The sequence below is a fragment of the Diabrotica virgifera genome, chromosome 2 (assembly GCF_917563875.1).
Source record: "Diabrotica virgifera virgifera chromosome 2, PGI_DIABVI_V3a".
NCBI classification, from domain to species: Eukaryota; Metazoa; Arthropoda; class Insecta; order Coleoptera; family Chrysomelidae; genus Diabrotica; species Diabrotica virgifera.
Window position 1 is genome coordinate 96,198,457 of NC_065444.1, and position 14,479 is coordinate 96,212,935.

The 14,479-nt window shown below is 35.9% G+C and overlaps 1 protein-coding gene across 1 annotated transcript in view; it reads right to left on the reverse strand.

Annotated features, from left to right (window-relative positions):
- The window catches only part of LOC114326389 (transmembrane protein 198), a 270,298-nt gene that overhangs the window by 14,087 nt on the left and 241,732 nt on the right, over window positions 1-14,479 (reverse strand). The window contains exons 5-7 of the mRNA XM_028274749.2: window positions 13,967-14,194; window positions 4,086-4,322; window positions 703-836 (exon numbers count right to left, since the gene is read on the reverse strand). Of these exons, the coding sequence (XP_028130550.1) occupies window positions 703-836; window positions 4,086-4,322; window positions 13,967-14,194 (599 nt within the window). The remainder of the gene's footprint in view (window positions 1-702; window positions 837-4,085; window positions 4,323-13,966; window positions 14,195-14,479) is intronic.

Sequence of the window (14,479 nt, forward strand, 5' to 3'; positions counted from 1 at the left end):
TTTTGGTTGGTTTTTCATTGGAAATTCCCCCCTAAAGCAAATTTCCCCTCCCAAGGCAAATTTCTAGATCCACTGCCTCTGGCACGAAAAAAATCTTTAATGTACTGTTTATTTTGCCGCATAAATTATTACTACTCCTAGATATTTGACCTCATTTCCCTCTTTGATAGTTTCTGTATACAGAACCGATATCCAGATGTTATGTAGGTTCCGTCTCCTTGTGAAACTGACTAGTAGTATTGACTACAACATACTACTAAGATTGACAGAAAGTTTTTCCCTGTCGCACCACCTTTAAGGATATTTAATGTTCTTTTGAGTGTGCTGGATAGAACTATCTTTTTCTCTTACCATAAATTACTAGATCATATGCCTGCTCTTCTACCCCCTAAAACATTTTGTTAAATTTGTCAAGTCGTCTCCAGAGAAAATGTTGTTGAGATTGTTGAGAGTGTACCACTCAAAATGGATCTGACATATTAGAAAAACGACTTAAATTTGAAATTTTCAAGTAACATAAGGTTAAAGTTAAATAACACATAACAAGCAAAATTTAGACTCTAGAGACAGAGAAGTATGAAAAGAATATATCGAACTTGGGACGAAAGAAAGCATATTACTGTGACAATGTCATTACTGTGATAACCAGAAATTAAATGGTAGTAATATAAGTAGACACTGTACCTAATATCTCAAACTTACCTGACTTATCACATCACCATGAGCAGTACGGACTTGGTACAGGTATCTATACTTTTTCTGCTTCATTTCAGCCCTCTCAGCTCTGGTTAGAACCCTCGTGTTCACAGTTCTGGACTTCTTTCTTCCGGCTTTCACTACAAATAATTGTAAGTCAGAAATAACTAAAATATTTAGGTAATAATAAGTAATATAATATAAACAAATAGTATTTACCGGATATCCTTATTTTTTAACTTCTTCTTAAAAAGCCGTACCTAACTTAGGAGCATAGATATGTCCTCTTCATATATCAGTGATGTATATTGTAAGTGCTCTTCTTCTTTGAGTACCGTGCCCAAATTTTAAGTGTAGGTAGCTTCCATGCGGTGGCGCCCAAAATCCCGACAGCCAGAATCCCGACAGGCCAAAATGCCGACATGCAACAATTCTCGCATATGTAAAAAATTTCGACCACTACATTTTGAATATTTATTGTTTCCTTTTCAAATGCAATACCAAATCATATTATAGAGTATTGAAATTGAAAAATTATTACTTACTAATAAAAGTACGGGTACTAATTATTATGTATTTTAAAAGAAAAAATTATTTAAACACTTTATTTTATAATATAAAAGCTATATTTACTGAAATGGAAGGTTGTAAGTGACTAGATAATATCTATTATATGAAAGTAAACTTGAATTCAGGATTTGATTATACATAGGTAATATATTATTGGACTATACAAAAACAGATGGCCATAAACAAAAAACAAGAAATAAATGTAATTATATGTTAAAAAGAAACTTATCAAACATGTCGGGATTCTATCCTGTCGGGATTTTGTCTGTCGGGATTTTAGGGTAGACCCCTTCCATGACAATTTGCCGATATCGTTCTCGATCTTTCGCGGCAGGTAACAATTCACCTGCTGATAAGCCAGTCCATTGACGAAGGTCAATCATTAACCATAGATAAATAATATAGTATTGATCATTAACCTCATTAACCTTAATGATCTATGTTTCACATCTACATAGTAATACAGGATACACATAACATTTTATGAACTTGATTCTTAGTTGTAAGTTCAGCTGAGAATTACTCAGAATAGATCTAAGTTTCATAAATTCTCGTCTTGCAATAAAAATCTCGTCAAATCTCGAAAGTTGGAATACTTTGGAAACATTATGCGAAATGAATCCAGATATGCCCGCCTACAAGCCATCCTGCAAGGAAAAATATTTGGAAAGCGAGATCCAGGAAGAAGAAGAACATCCTGGTTATAGAACCTCAGAACCTGGTTCAACACAACATCTGTGCAGCTTTTCCGCGTTGCTGCAGATAAAGTGAAGATTGCCATGATGATCTTCAGCATTCCTCACGGATAGGCACATCAAGAAGAAGCAATAATTTCTATACGAGTTTTAATTTCTTAATCAGGATTTACTGTCTCGTTTATCCAACATCCTAGATATTTAAAACGGTTAACTTTTGTTAGGTATCGGTTCATTACTGACAATTAGTTGCATATGGCCGACGTCTTGTTTAGTAACCACAAGTAACTTTGTCTTTGTTACATTTAGGCCAAGTCTATTATTGGAGCATTCTCTAGTGACTCGATCTATAAGAAATTGAAGATCTTCGACACTTTCAGCCATGATGTGTTATTAATAGTTTCTCCCCCAACTCCACATTACCCTTCCAAGGCTCCTTTTAACGTTAAAAAAAGTTGTGGATAACACACAACCCTGTCTGACACCTCTTTGAATGCAAATTTTGTCTGTTTCTTTACCGTCTACCAGAATAGAAGCTTCTTGATTCCAATATAGATGTTGTAGAAGTCTCAGACATTTATCGTCTGTTCCAATCATTTCTAGATTTTCAAACAGCCCATTATTTTGAACCCTGATCAAACGCTCTGATAGATAGGCTCCAGAATTTTCTCTGTTTCTAGATAGACATCGCTAACGCGTCCGTACGCATTTAATATTTTTTTAATATACATAGTTCTACAGCCGGATTTAGTTCGCTTCGGGATACACCACAAGCCACTCTGAAGACACTGAAAGGTAGAAACCATGGTCAGCCGATGGTGGTGGGCCCCAAATCAAATAAAATCTAAAGCCGTCTTTCCCTACCAAACGCCTTTTCAAAATCTATAAAGCAGACGTAAATTGGTTTCTGTACTTTCCATGATCGTTGAAGTAATGTTAGCATTGAAAACAAAGCTTCCCTTGTTCCAAATCTTTCTCTGAAATCGAATTGTAAGTGTACATAGCACATAATTATATGCGGGTGGAGTTCGAATTGAAAAGAAATGCAATCGTCTATTTTCACTTTATCGTCTTTTCTATACGTCTTCTTCTTCTTCCTTCTTGTATGTAGGCTTTAAAGCCTGTTTCTTATTCAATATTAGCCTCCTAAATTGTTTAAGTTATCGGACCATCTTTTTCTTGGTCTGCCAATACTTCTTCGTCCATTTGGTGACTTATCTCGTGCTATTCGTACTATCCTATCCTCTGCCATTCTACTAATGTGTTCGTTCCACTCCTGTTTACGTTTTGTCACCCATCCATTTATGTCTTCTACATTGCATGATCTTCGTATGTTGTCGCTTCTCTCCCTATCCAACAAACTTTTCCCTGATATTCGTAGGAGTATTTTCATCTTTGTTGTTTCTAGTAGTCGTCTCGTTTTAGATGTGTCAGGTCTTGTCTCCTCCGTGTATCTAAAGGTAGAATTCCGGACCAAGCGACCGAGACAGGACACCGCGACAGGCGACAGATAGGTCGCGATAGACGATAGTTGGTCGCTGGTCTCGGTCGCGGGCTGCAGAACTACCCTGATATAATTGCATTGAGAGCAGTCGTGGGGAGACCTCGCCTATCTGTCGCCTGTCGCGGTCTCCTGTCTCGGTCGCTTGGTGCGGAAGTCTACCTTTAATATAGGTCTAATTGCTGCTTTATAGATTCTTGCTTTTGTATCTTGTCTTAGGTGTTTGTTCTTCCAGATTGTGTCATTAAGAGATCCCGCCGGCTTACTTACTTTTAAGCTTTGTTGTCGTACTTCCTCTTTAACATATACGTCAAGAGTACAAAATGTATAGTGTTTTAAATAGTAAACTGTAGATGTATTGTCGAAATAAAAGATTATTACTAACATCCTCCAATAGCTTCCACTAAAGCTTGGATTTGCGGTTCACCTAATTTACTATCGAAGAGAAGTCTCCTGACTTATTATTACTTCGTATAGAGGTCGCTGCTAGCGTACTCAGGCATGTTATGGTATTACAAAGCCCAAATAGATTGCATGTCAGTTCAGTTTGAACTACTACAAGTACTCCTGATGTTGATATTGTATCTTTTAGTACGCATATATTTACAGTAGTCACAACTTACCATCATCATGATGAATGCCCCTTCCAGTAATTCCGAACTGAATGATCAATCCAGCGAGCACGAACGAGGGCCAAGCTCCGAGAACTATCCAAGAGAACCAACATGGTGGAGGTTGAACAGGTCGCAGAGACACCCTTTGCCACAGCCAAGAAACCATCGACAACTTTTCAACGAAGTAATCAATAGATATAGATAATGTCGCTCCACCGTATAAACTTGAGCCAAGTATTGTGAGACCTGCAAACAGTTTAAATTTTGTAATCAAGTGTAGTTGATGAGTATACATATACATAGACAAATAAAAATAATGAATACAGCCTTCTTCGGTCCATCTTTGGACCTCCTTGGCCTCCCCAATCCTTTTCCATTATTCTCTGTCTGTCGCTACAGTTATCCACCTAGAGCCCACGTGCTTCTTGACATCATCGGCCCATCTCATCTGTGGCCTTCCTCTGCTTCGTTTATATTCCCACAGTCTCCAATTTATGAGAATTTTGTTCCATCGGTCTTCTTTTTGTCTTATAGTGTGTCCGGCAAATCTCCATTTCAACTTTGCAACTTCTTGTCTAATATCCCTAACTTTGGTTTTTCTCTTATCCACTCGTTTCTCTTTTTATCCATTAGTCTTATGTGAAACATTTGCCTTTCATTGCTCTTTGCGTTTTTATGATCTTGTCCATGTTTGCTTTGGTAAACGTACGTCCATGTTTAAAAACTGTAAGTGAGAACAGTGAGTAGGCATTAATTGTATACCTTGGTCTTAAGATGTTGTGGATATCTTTTGTTTTTAAGGATGTAGCTTAGTTTTACAAATGCCGTCCATGCCAGTCTAACTCGTCTTTTGATCTCTGCTGTTTGGTTTTCCTTGTTAAGTTTTATAATTTGACCCAGATATAATATATAATCGTGAATTTGTTCTATTTCATCTTGTCCTATCCTCATTGTGATGTCTTCATCTGTATTTGTTATGATTTTGGTCTTGCTGTAATTCATATTAAGGCCTATCTTTCTGGCTTCTATGTCCAGTTCTTTCATCATTTCAAACAATTCTTCTTTTTATCGGTTATCAATACGATGTCATCGGCGTACCTTGGGTGGTTCAAGCGTTGTCCACAAATTGTTATACCTTTTTTTTCATTCTAAACTTTTAAAGATATCTTCCAGAGCCTAATTGAAAAGTTTCGGTGATATTGTGTAACCCTGTCTTACCTGTCACCTACAATACAATATAGCAATCAATCAAATAACACCACCAGCCAAAAGATAGCAGAAACAATAATTTTAAGATAAGAATCATTGATAGCATTTAAAATAATTAACGAAAGCTCTTAAAAGAAGAGGTGTCCCTACCTTCATATGCGAGTGAACGAAGGCAGCCTTCACAAATAGGACCATCGTGTCCACGTTAGACGAAGCCTGTATCGAGGCGAGGGTAGGAAGTAGTTGCCAACAGGGAGGGATATTATCTCCACAGTTGCACTGTTGTGGGTAGCATTTTTAGAAAAGCTGACCAGGGAAGGCTTCTACTGCCTGGGATGTGCAGACGATCTGTCAATAGTAGTCAGAGGGTGTTTCCCAAGTTAGTCTCAGAAAGAACGCAGATAGCGAGGAAGGTTGATAAATGGTGTGGGGCTGAAGACCTAAGGGTTAACCCGCAAAAAATAGCAGAAAAAGGACACTACAAGGATTACATCTACCGGTGCTCAGGGGAGTGCATATTGAATTTGTATGTAAGTCAGGCTAATAAGTAATTAGGTGTAATATTTGATCAGAAGCTGATGTGGAATCCACGTCAAATAGGGACAAATCCAAAAATGAACCTTTGGTTATAGGTAATGGTTAAAAAGACCATGTTAAACTACGGTTCAATGGAATGGTGGACCAAGCTGCAACCGTTTGTGACGATTCGGCTAGTGGCACATAAAGGTATGCTTGCTTGAGTGTTACGGGAGCCATGAGAACCGCCCCTGAGGACGCGTTAGAAGTATTATTAAACCTACCACCTTTGCACATATTTGCACAAGGAAAGGACAGGTCAACAGTACATAGACTAATGCAGAATCAAGCTCTTATATTGTACCAATGGTCCAAAGCCAAAATAATATGGCTTTGACAAACATTTTAACACCATAGTAGCAAAAATATATGACTGTGAAGCTGATGGACTACCAATGGAAAATTCAAGTTGGTATACAGGTGGCACCAAAAACGATGATGGTACAGGGGCTGGTATATATGCAATAAATAGGATATAGTACCAAAGGAAGAAGTAAATAGCAGAACAAGAATAACTTATATTCGAGTATTAATGTTTTCTATTTCATCATTGGCTCTACAACCCAGGGTTGGTCTTGGCCTGTTCCATTCCTTCCTATCTTTCGCATTGGTTTTCCAATTTCGTATTCTTAATATTTAAGTCGTCTTCCACCTGGTTCTTAAATCATGTTCTGAGCCTGCGTCTTCTCCTCACTCCATCCAGTCTTTGGATATAAATGTGTTTCGACGGCTCTATCTCATTCATTCTCTATAAGTGGCCTAGCCTGTTTATGTTGATAGACCTACCAACACTACAGAGACTACCAGTTACCAGACACTACCAACAGTAGGCTCACTATAAAGACGGTAAAGCTCAAAATTATAGCGTCCACGCCATAATCCGTTTTCCTGCACGCCTTTTTAAACATGTCTGAGAATTTTACGTTCAAAACAGCCTAACCGTTCTTCATTACTTTTTGTTATCGTCCAAATTTCTGACGTGTGAGGGCGGGCGTGATAAGAGTTCTCTATATTAATATTTTTGTGCTTTTTTGTGACTATGTTTGATGTTGAAAGTTTCTTTCATCCATTGTTAGATATATACGTCTGCTAATTTTTGCAGTTACTGTATTACTTTGGTTGATTTGTGAGCCTGGATATATGAACTCTCATACTCTTTCGAAAGTATATGTTACAACCGTTAGATCTTCGGGTTTTGCTACTTTATTATTATATGACCTTCATGTACTTAGTTTTATTAGTAGGTATTAACGTGTAGCCCTATTATTTTTGAAAAAAATTGGAATAAATCCTTTGTAAAAGGTATAAAATTTTATTAAAATCCCTAAAGGGCTACATCAGAACAAAACGTTTTCGATTTTATTACAAAATCATCATCAGTGTAAGACCTAAAAGTAAGTATAACCTATTTTATTAATGTAAAATTGATATTTAAATTATGACTAAGGGTAAAAATAAGCGGTTATACTCACAGTCTGGATGCTAGCTGAGCCACCAAAGAAATATCGGGGTAATAACCCTTCAAATATAAAATTTATGCTTTATAGATGCATATTTACATAAAATGCCTTGTGATGGGCAAATGGCAACAGGAATAATGCCCTAAGGTAAGGTATTTAACTTCCCAACATGTGGGATACAAAAAATTGAGTTGTTTACATTTCGATGACTTTACGGCAACTGAATGAAAGTTGAGTGATGTTTCTGAAAGGTGTCAAAAATCAAACCGAACAATGTGACAATGTGACTTAGTAGTTACCATGTGTTACCTCAGCCAACTGATTGTGATAAGATATTTTTTTAAAAATTTCCAACAGTAATAACGAACATCAACAAAGATGTGGCTATAATAAAGTTTACCCCAATTATGTTTGATGTATTAGACTATAAAATGAATTTTATAGTGTGGATGGAGAATTAGCCAGATTGTATGCAACCATCTATACATAATGATAATGAAAATAAATTAATTAGCGAAAATGGATCCATTTATGTTGAGGAATATCTGGGACCTAGTAATTAAGTGGGAAAAATTTTTTTGCTACGATGTTTTAACCTCAACATAAATGGATCCATTTTCGCTAATTAATTTATTTTCATTATCATTATGTATAGATGGTTGCATACAATCTGGCTAATTCTCCATCCACTCTATAAAAATCATTTTATAGTCTAATACATCAAACATAATTGGGGTAAACTTTATTATAGTCACATCTTTGTTGATGTTCGTTATTACTGTTGGAAATTTTAAAAAAAATATCTTATCACAATCAGTTTGCTGAGGTAACACATGGTAACTACTACGTCACATTGTCACATTGTTCGGTTGGTTTTTTGACACCTTTCAGAAACATCACTCAACTTTCATTCAGTTGCCGTAAAGTCATCGAAATGTAAACAACTCAATTTTTTGTATCCCACATGTTGGGAAGTTAAATACCTTACCTTAGGGCATTATTCCTGTTGCCATTTGCCCATCACAAGGCATTTTATGTAAATATGCATCTATAAAGCATAAATTTTATATTTGAAGGGTTATTACCCCGATATTTCTTTGGTGGCTCAGCTAGCATCCATACTGTGAGTATAACTGCTTGTTTTTAACCTTAGTCATAATTTAGATATCAATTTTACATTAATAAAATAGGTTATACTTACTTTTAGGTCTTACACTGATGATGATTTTGTAATAAAATCGAAAACGTTTTGTTCTGATGTAGCCCTTCAGGGATTTTAATAAAATTTTATACCTTTTACAAAGGATTTATTCCAATTTTTGTGATTGATGGTATACAGCCAACTACAGAAAAAAAAATTTCTTTCCTTGTGGATTTTTTAATCTATTATTTTTGCTTCTGCTTCCAATGCCGTGAACGGTTGAACTAAGTCTGCGTTTCTTCTTGCTATGATATAAATGATTAATGTCGTCTGCAAACGCTAGTATTTGTACTCTCATATTAATAACGGTCCCTCTTGTTGTTTTTCCAGATTTTCTAATAGGTTTTTCTAGAGCAATATTGAATAGAAGGCACGACAGGCTATCTCCCTGTCGAAGTTCTGTTTGTGTCTGGAAAATTCTTGACACTCCGTTCTGCACTCTAACCTTACACTCAGCTGGTGAGAGAGTTGCTTTCACCAATTTCACTAAGTCTATTGAGACATTAAATTCTACCATGGCTTTGTATAGTGCGTTTCTGTCTACACTGTCATAGGCACATCCACAAACAGATGGTGGGTATCAATTCCACACTCTTATGTCTCTTCCAAAGCTTGTCTTAGAATATTTTTTATTTAGCATATCTTATTAGAGCTGTATTAAAACCTATCAAGATCAGAAAAAACGAGAATTTTCGACGAAGAGTGTAGACATATTAACCATCAAAAAAATGAAGCATATAAGAGACTCCAGCAGCGTAGAACGAGATCAACTCTCGAAGATTATGAAAATCTTAGAAGGGAAGAAAAGAGAATGTTCAGAAGAAAAAAGAAAGAACAATACGAACACGCTCTAAATGAAATTGTTAACTACCACAATGGAAAAGATATACGAAAATTCTACAACACATAAATAGCTGCAGAAAAGACTTCAAACCCAGAATAATAGCCTGTAAAGATAGGGACGGCTCTATAATTAGTAACAAGGAACAGATACTAAATAGTTGGGCGCAAGATTTTGAAGAACTGCTTAGCGGCAATTATGAAGATGGCGAGATGGAGGATCCCATGCTTCAAATTCATGAAGAAGATCGGCAGCCACTCCCCCCCGAAGAAGAAATTAGAGAAGCCATCTTAACACTTAAAAATAACAAAGCCTCCGGTTCGGATAATCCCCCTGCTGAACTCTTCAAAAACGGCGGCGACACCCTCTTGAAACACATGCATAAACTGATAACTGCAATTTGGCAACAGAAATAAACACCCACAGACTGAAAGTTGGGTGTACTGTGTCCTCTACACAAAAAGGGAGACGTGATGGTGTGTGATAATTATAGAGGCATCACTCTACTCAATATGGCATATAAAGTGTTGTCCAACGTATTGTACAAAAGACTCCTCCCTTACGCTGAAGAAATGGTAGGAGGATATCAGTGCGGTTTCCGTCCTAATAAATCAACAACGGACCAGATATTTACAGTGAGGCAGATCCTTGAAAAAACCCTAGAGTTCGGCGTCGACACCCACCACATATTCGTGGACTTCAAAGCCACATACGACTCAGTTAATAGAGGTAAACTTCTACCTGCTATGGTAGAATTTAAAATACCGCTTCATCTTGTCCAATTAACTGAACTTACGCTCACAGGAGCAGAGAGCGTGGTAAAGATCCAGAACGATTTCTCAAGACCCTTCCATTTCAAAAATGGACTAAGACAGGGTGATGGACTATCGTGTCTCTTATTTAACCTGGCATTAGAAAAAATAATTCGAGAGTCCCAAATTAATACGAATGGTACTATCTTTAACAAATCAGTACAAATTTGTTGGATACGCAGATGACATAGACATCATAAGTAGATCCAAAGAATCTCTGACTGAAGCATTTCGGTCGTTAAGAGCATCTACACAGAGAATGGGGCTAAATATAAATGTTCAAAAGACCAAATATATGTGTTGCACTAGGTCAAGCAACCCGACCGACACCTACAAGAATAATAATTGACGACCTAGATCTGGAAGGTGTCGACACCTTCATATACTCAGGCTCGCTGCTAACTACAGATAATAATATTAGTGAAGAAATTAAAAGAAAAATAGTGCTCGCCAATAAGTGCTACTATGGCTTAAGAAGACAGATGGCCTCAAAAATACATAGACAAATTAAATTGACTGTCTACAAAACACTAATACGACCAGTGCTAACATACGGCTCAGAAACTTGTGTCACTTACTCAGAATGACCAAGAACTGCTCAAACGTTTCGAGCGAAAAATTCTAAGACAATATGGTGGCATAAAAGAACAAGGTTTGTGGCGCAGGCGTTACAACTTTGAGTTGTATAGAAATTTTGGAGAACCTGACGTTGTACATTTCATTAAGGTAGCACGCCTTAGATGGATAGGTCATATAATCAGGCGAGAGGAAGATGCCATAGTCAGAAAAGTTTTTGACCGAAGAGGGCCGATAGGACAACGAGCAAGAGAAAGACCGAGACTTAGGTACCAAGACAACATAGAAACTGATTTAAAATCTTTCGGAATTAGAGCATGGCGAAGAGTTGCCAGAGACAGGGTCGAATGGAGGATTGTTCTGAAGAAGGCTTTGACTCATAAAGAGCTGTAACGCCACTGATGATGATGATGATGATATCTTATTAGAGCAGTCTAAATAACATAATATGTTATATAAACATTTTAAATTTCCGTTGCAACCCGAAAATGCAGCAGCATTATATTCTAGTTCAATCAGAGAGTACAGGAAGAGTCTATACCGGTTTCGGGGCTTTTTGTCCTTCATCAGTAGACACATATCCTCTTCTCTTTGATTGAACTAGGATACTTCGACGCGTGCGGTCACGGATTGCAACGAACGAAATGGCTGGGGTGTCGTAGCGACATCAGCTAAGAAACAAACTAAGTTATCAATCTAATAATACATAAAGCGACAATAAATATCGTTCTAGATACTACCAGATTGAAAACAGTGGGAAACCTCTCTGGTAACAACCAGGCTTTTAAAAATTATAAGCCATGCGGGTGCCAACACGATCAGAAGATGAGGGAATTTTAAAATTTGTAATTCACGTCCCATCTGCTCAGCGTGGTAAAGCTCCAACGAGAAGGTTTCCTAAGTACTCCAAAAAGAGTAAATAAATTAAACATTAAAAATGTATAAACATTTTCAATTTCGTTGCAACTCGAAAATGCAGCAGCATTATATTCTAGTTCAATCAGAGAGTACAGGAAGAGTCTATACCGGTTTCGGGGATTTTTTCCCTTCATCAATAGACATATATCCTCTTCTCTCTGATTGAACTAGGATACTTCGACGCTTCCGGATTGCAACGAACGAAATGGTTGGGGTGTCGTAGCGACATCTGCTAAGAAACAAACTAAGTTCTCAATCTAATAATATACAGGGTGAGTCATGAGAAACTGTACATACTCCTACCTCGTATAGAGGTCCCTATGGGGACTAACAAATGATCATTAAAAAGTGTCTGTTCCCATTGTTTAATAATATACAGGGAGAGTTTTGCATTTTGACAGAAATTTGTATTCGTCATAATTTTTGAACGGTCAGATCGATGTGTCTCTTATTTTGGTCAATTGCTACACTATTACCACCCAATCAACTGATTTATTCAACCTAGAAAAAATCAGGTCCGGCTTTAAAAAATTAGTTCGTTTGGGTCTTAGAAAAAATTTCACTCTGTATACGCTTTTTGAAAACTCTAATATGAATTTTACAAATTAGACAAATAGGCAATTAAAATGGCATACTTATTTTTTCCCCGCACGATTACTTAATTTTTTATAAAAAAATAAAATTTGACTATGAATTAAAAGTTTGGTAAAATGAGCCATAGATTTAAAAAAAATAAACTTTTATTACGAAAATTAATTTTTTTTCAACAAATATTTCATTTATTTTACCACCCAATCAACTGATTTATTCAAACTAGAAAAAAATCAGGTAGGCTTTTAAAAATTAGTTCATTTGGGTCTTAGAAAAAAATTCACCCTGTATACGCTTTTTGAAAACTCTAATATGAATTTTACAAATTAGACAAATAGGCAATTAAGATGGCATATTTATTTTTTCCCCACACGATTACCTAATTTTTTATTAAAAAATCAAATTTGTCAAATTCGCAATTTTACCATAAAAATAAAAAAATTAAACAACGTTTTTCTTAAAATTAAAAGTTTCACCATTGTTTTTCTATAAAACGTCTAGATCTAAAACTCCCCATAGCACTTCTCTTTGGACTCTATAGTTTAACATAGATGTGATCAAATAGATAAATTTTAAATTTTTTCACTTAATTTTTGCGATTTAACTTTGCAATTAACGAATCTGCACCTTTTATTTTTAAAAATTCATAACTGTTACAAGAAGACTGAAAGTCTACAACAATTTTCATAGTCTTCACAATGGTAAAGATATTATGGGCTATAAACATTTCATAAAAAAATATTAAAATGGAACAGAGCTGTAGCGAGTTAAACCGTGATTTCATTTTTTTTTTAATTTTTAGGTTAAAATTCCGATTTTGACAATTTTGATTTTTTAATAAAAAATTAGGTAATCGTGTGGGAAAAAAATAAATATACCATTTTAATTGCCTGTTTGTCTAATTTGTAAAATTCATATTAGAGTTTTCAAAAAGCGTATACAGGGTGAAATTTGTTCTAAGACCAAAACGAACTAGTTTTTTAGGGCCTGAATTTTTTTTTTAGTTTGAATAAATCAGTTGATTGGGTGGTAACATAAATTAAATATTTGTTTAAAAAAAATTAATTTTTGTAATAAAAGTTAATTTTTTTAAATCTATTGTTCACTTTACCAAACTTTTATTTATTCATAGTCAAATTTGATTTTTTTATAAAAAATTAAGTAATCGTGTGAGGAAAAAAATATGCCATTTTAATTGCCTATTTCTCCAATTTGTAAAATTCATATTAGAATTTTCAAAAAGCGTATACAGGGTAAAATTTTTTCTAAGACCCAAACGAACTAATTTTTTAAAGCCGGACCTGATTTTTTTCTAGTTTGAATAAATCGGTTGATTAGGTGGTAATAATGTAACGATTGACCAAAATAAGAGATAGATACATCGATCTGACCGTTCAAAAATTATGACGAATACAAATTTCTGTCAAAATGCGAAACTCGCCCTGTATATTATTAAACAATGGGAGCAGACACTTTTTAATGGTCATTTGTTATTCCCCATAGGAGCCTCTATACGAGGTAGGAGTATGTACAGTTCCTCATGACTCACCCTGTATAAACCGACAATAAATATCGTTCTACATACCACCAGACTGAAAACAGTGGGAAACCTCTCTGGTAACAACCTCCGAGGCTTTAAAAAATTATAAGCCATGCGTGTGCCAAGACGATCAGACGAACATAATATGTTTTTAAAAACTACTTACTTTTTCTAAAATATAAATTAAAAATAGCAACTGTCAGCGCCGAGCACAACAATACGCCTACACATAACCATACAGATCCTTTGGGTGATGTTTCCACGAAGTGGTCCGCCGTGAAGAGTCCTGCAAGTCCTAATAAGACGCCAGTGTGTAAACCGCTCATGAACAAACCCACGTATTGCACCAACATGGTGATTAGACCGAAGAGGACACCGGCCAGTAATGACACACCTAAAACAAACGTGTAAAATAATTTCATTAATCAGTATAAAAATAGATATTTATGTAGATAGATAGATCCAATGAGGTGGCATTTAGAGCCTATTCCAATGCGACATTTTCAGATCTATTGTGGTCCTTTAATCATATATTCTTCGGATCCGCTTACTTCGCTGCTACGTGTTCTTGGCCACACTTTATGGTGTCAAGTCTTGGACTGCGAATAAAAGCGATCTAAATCGTCTTTAGACTTTCGAAATGTGGTGCTATAGAAGAATTTTAAAAGTTTATTGGGTG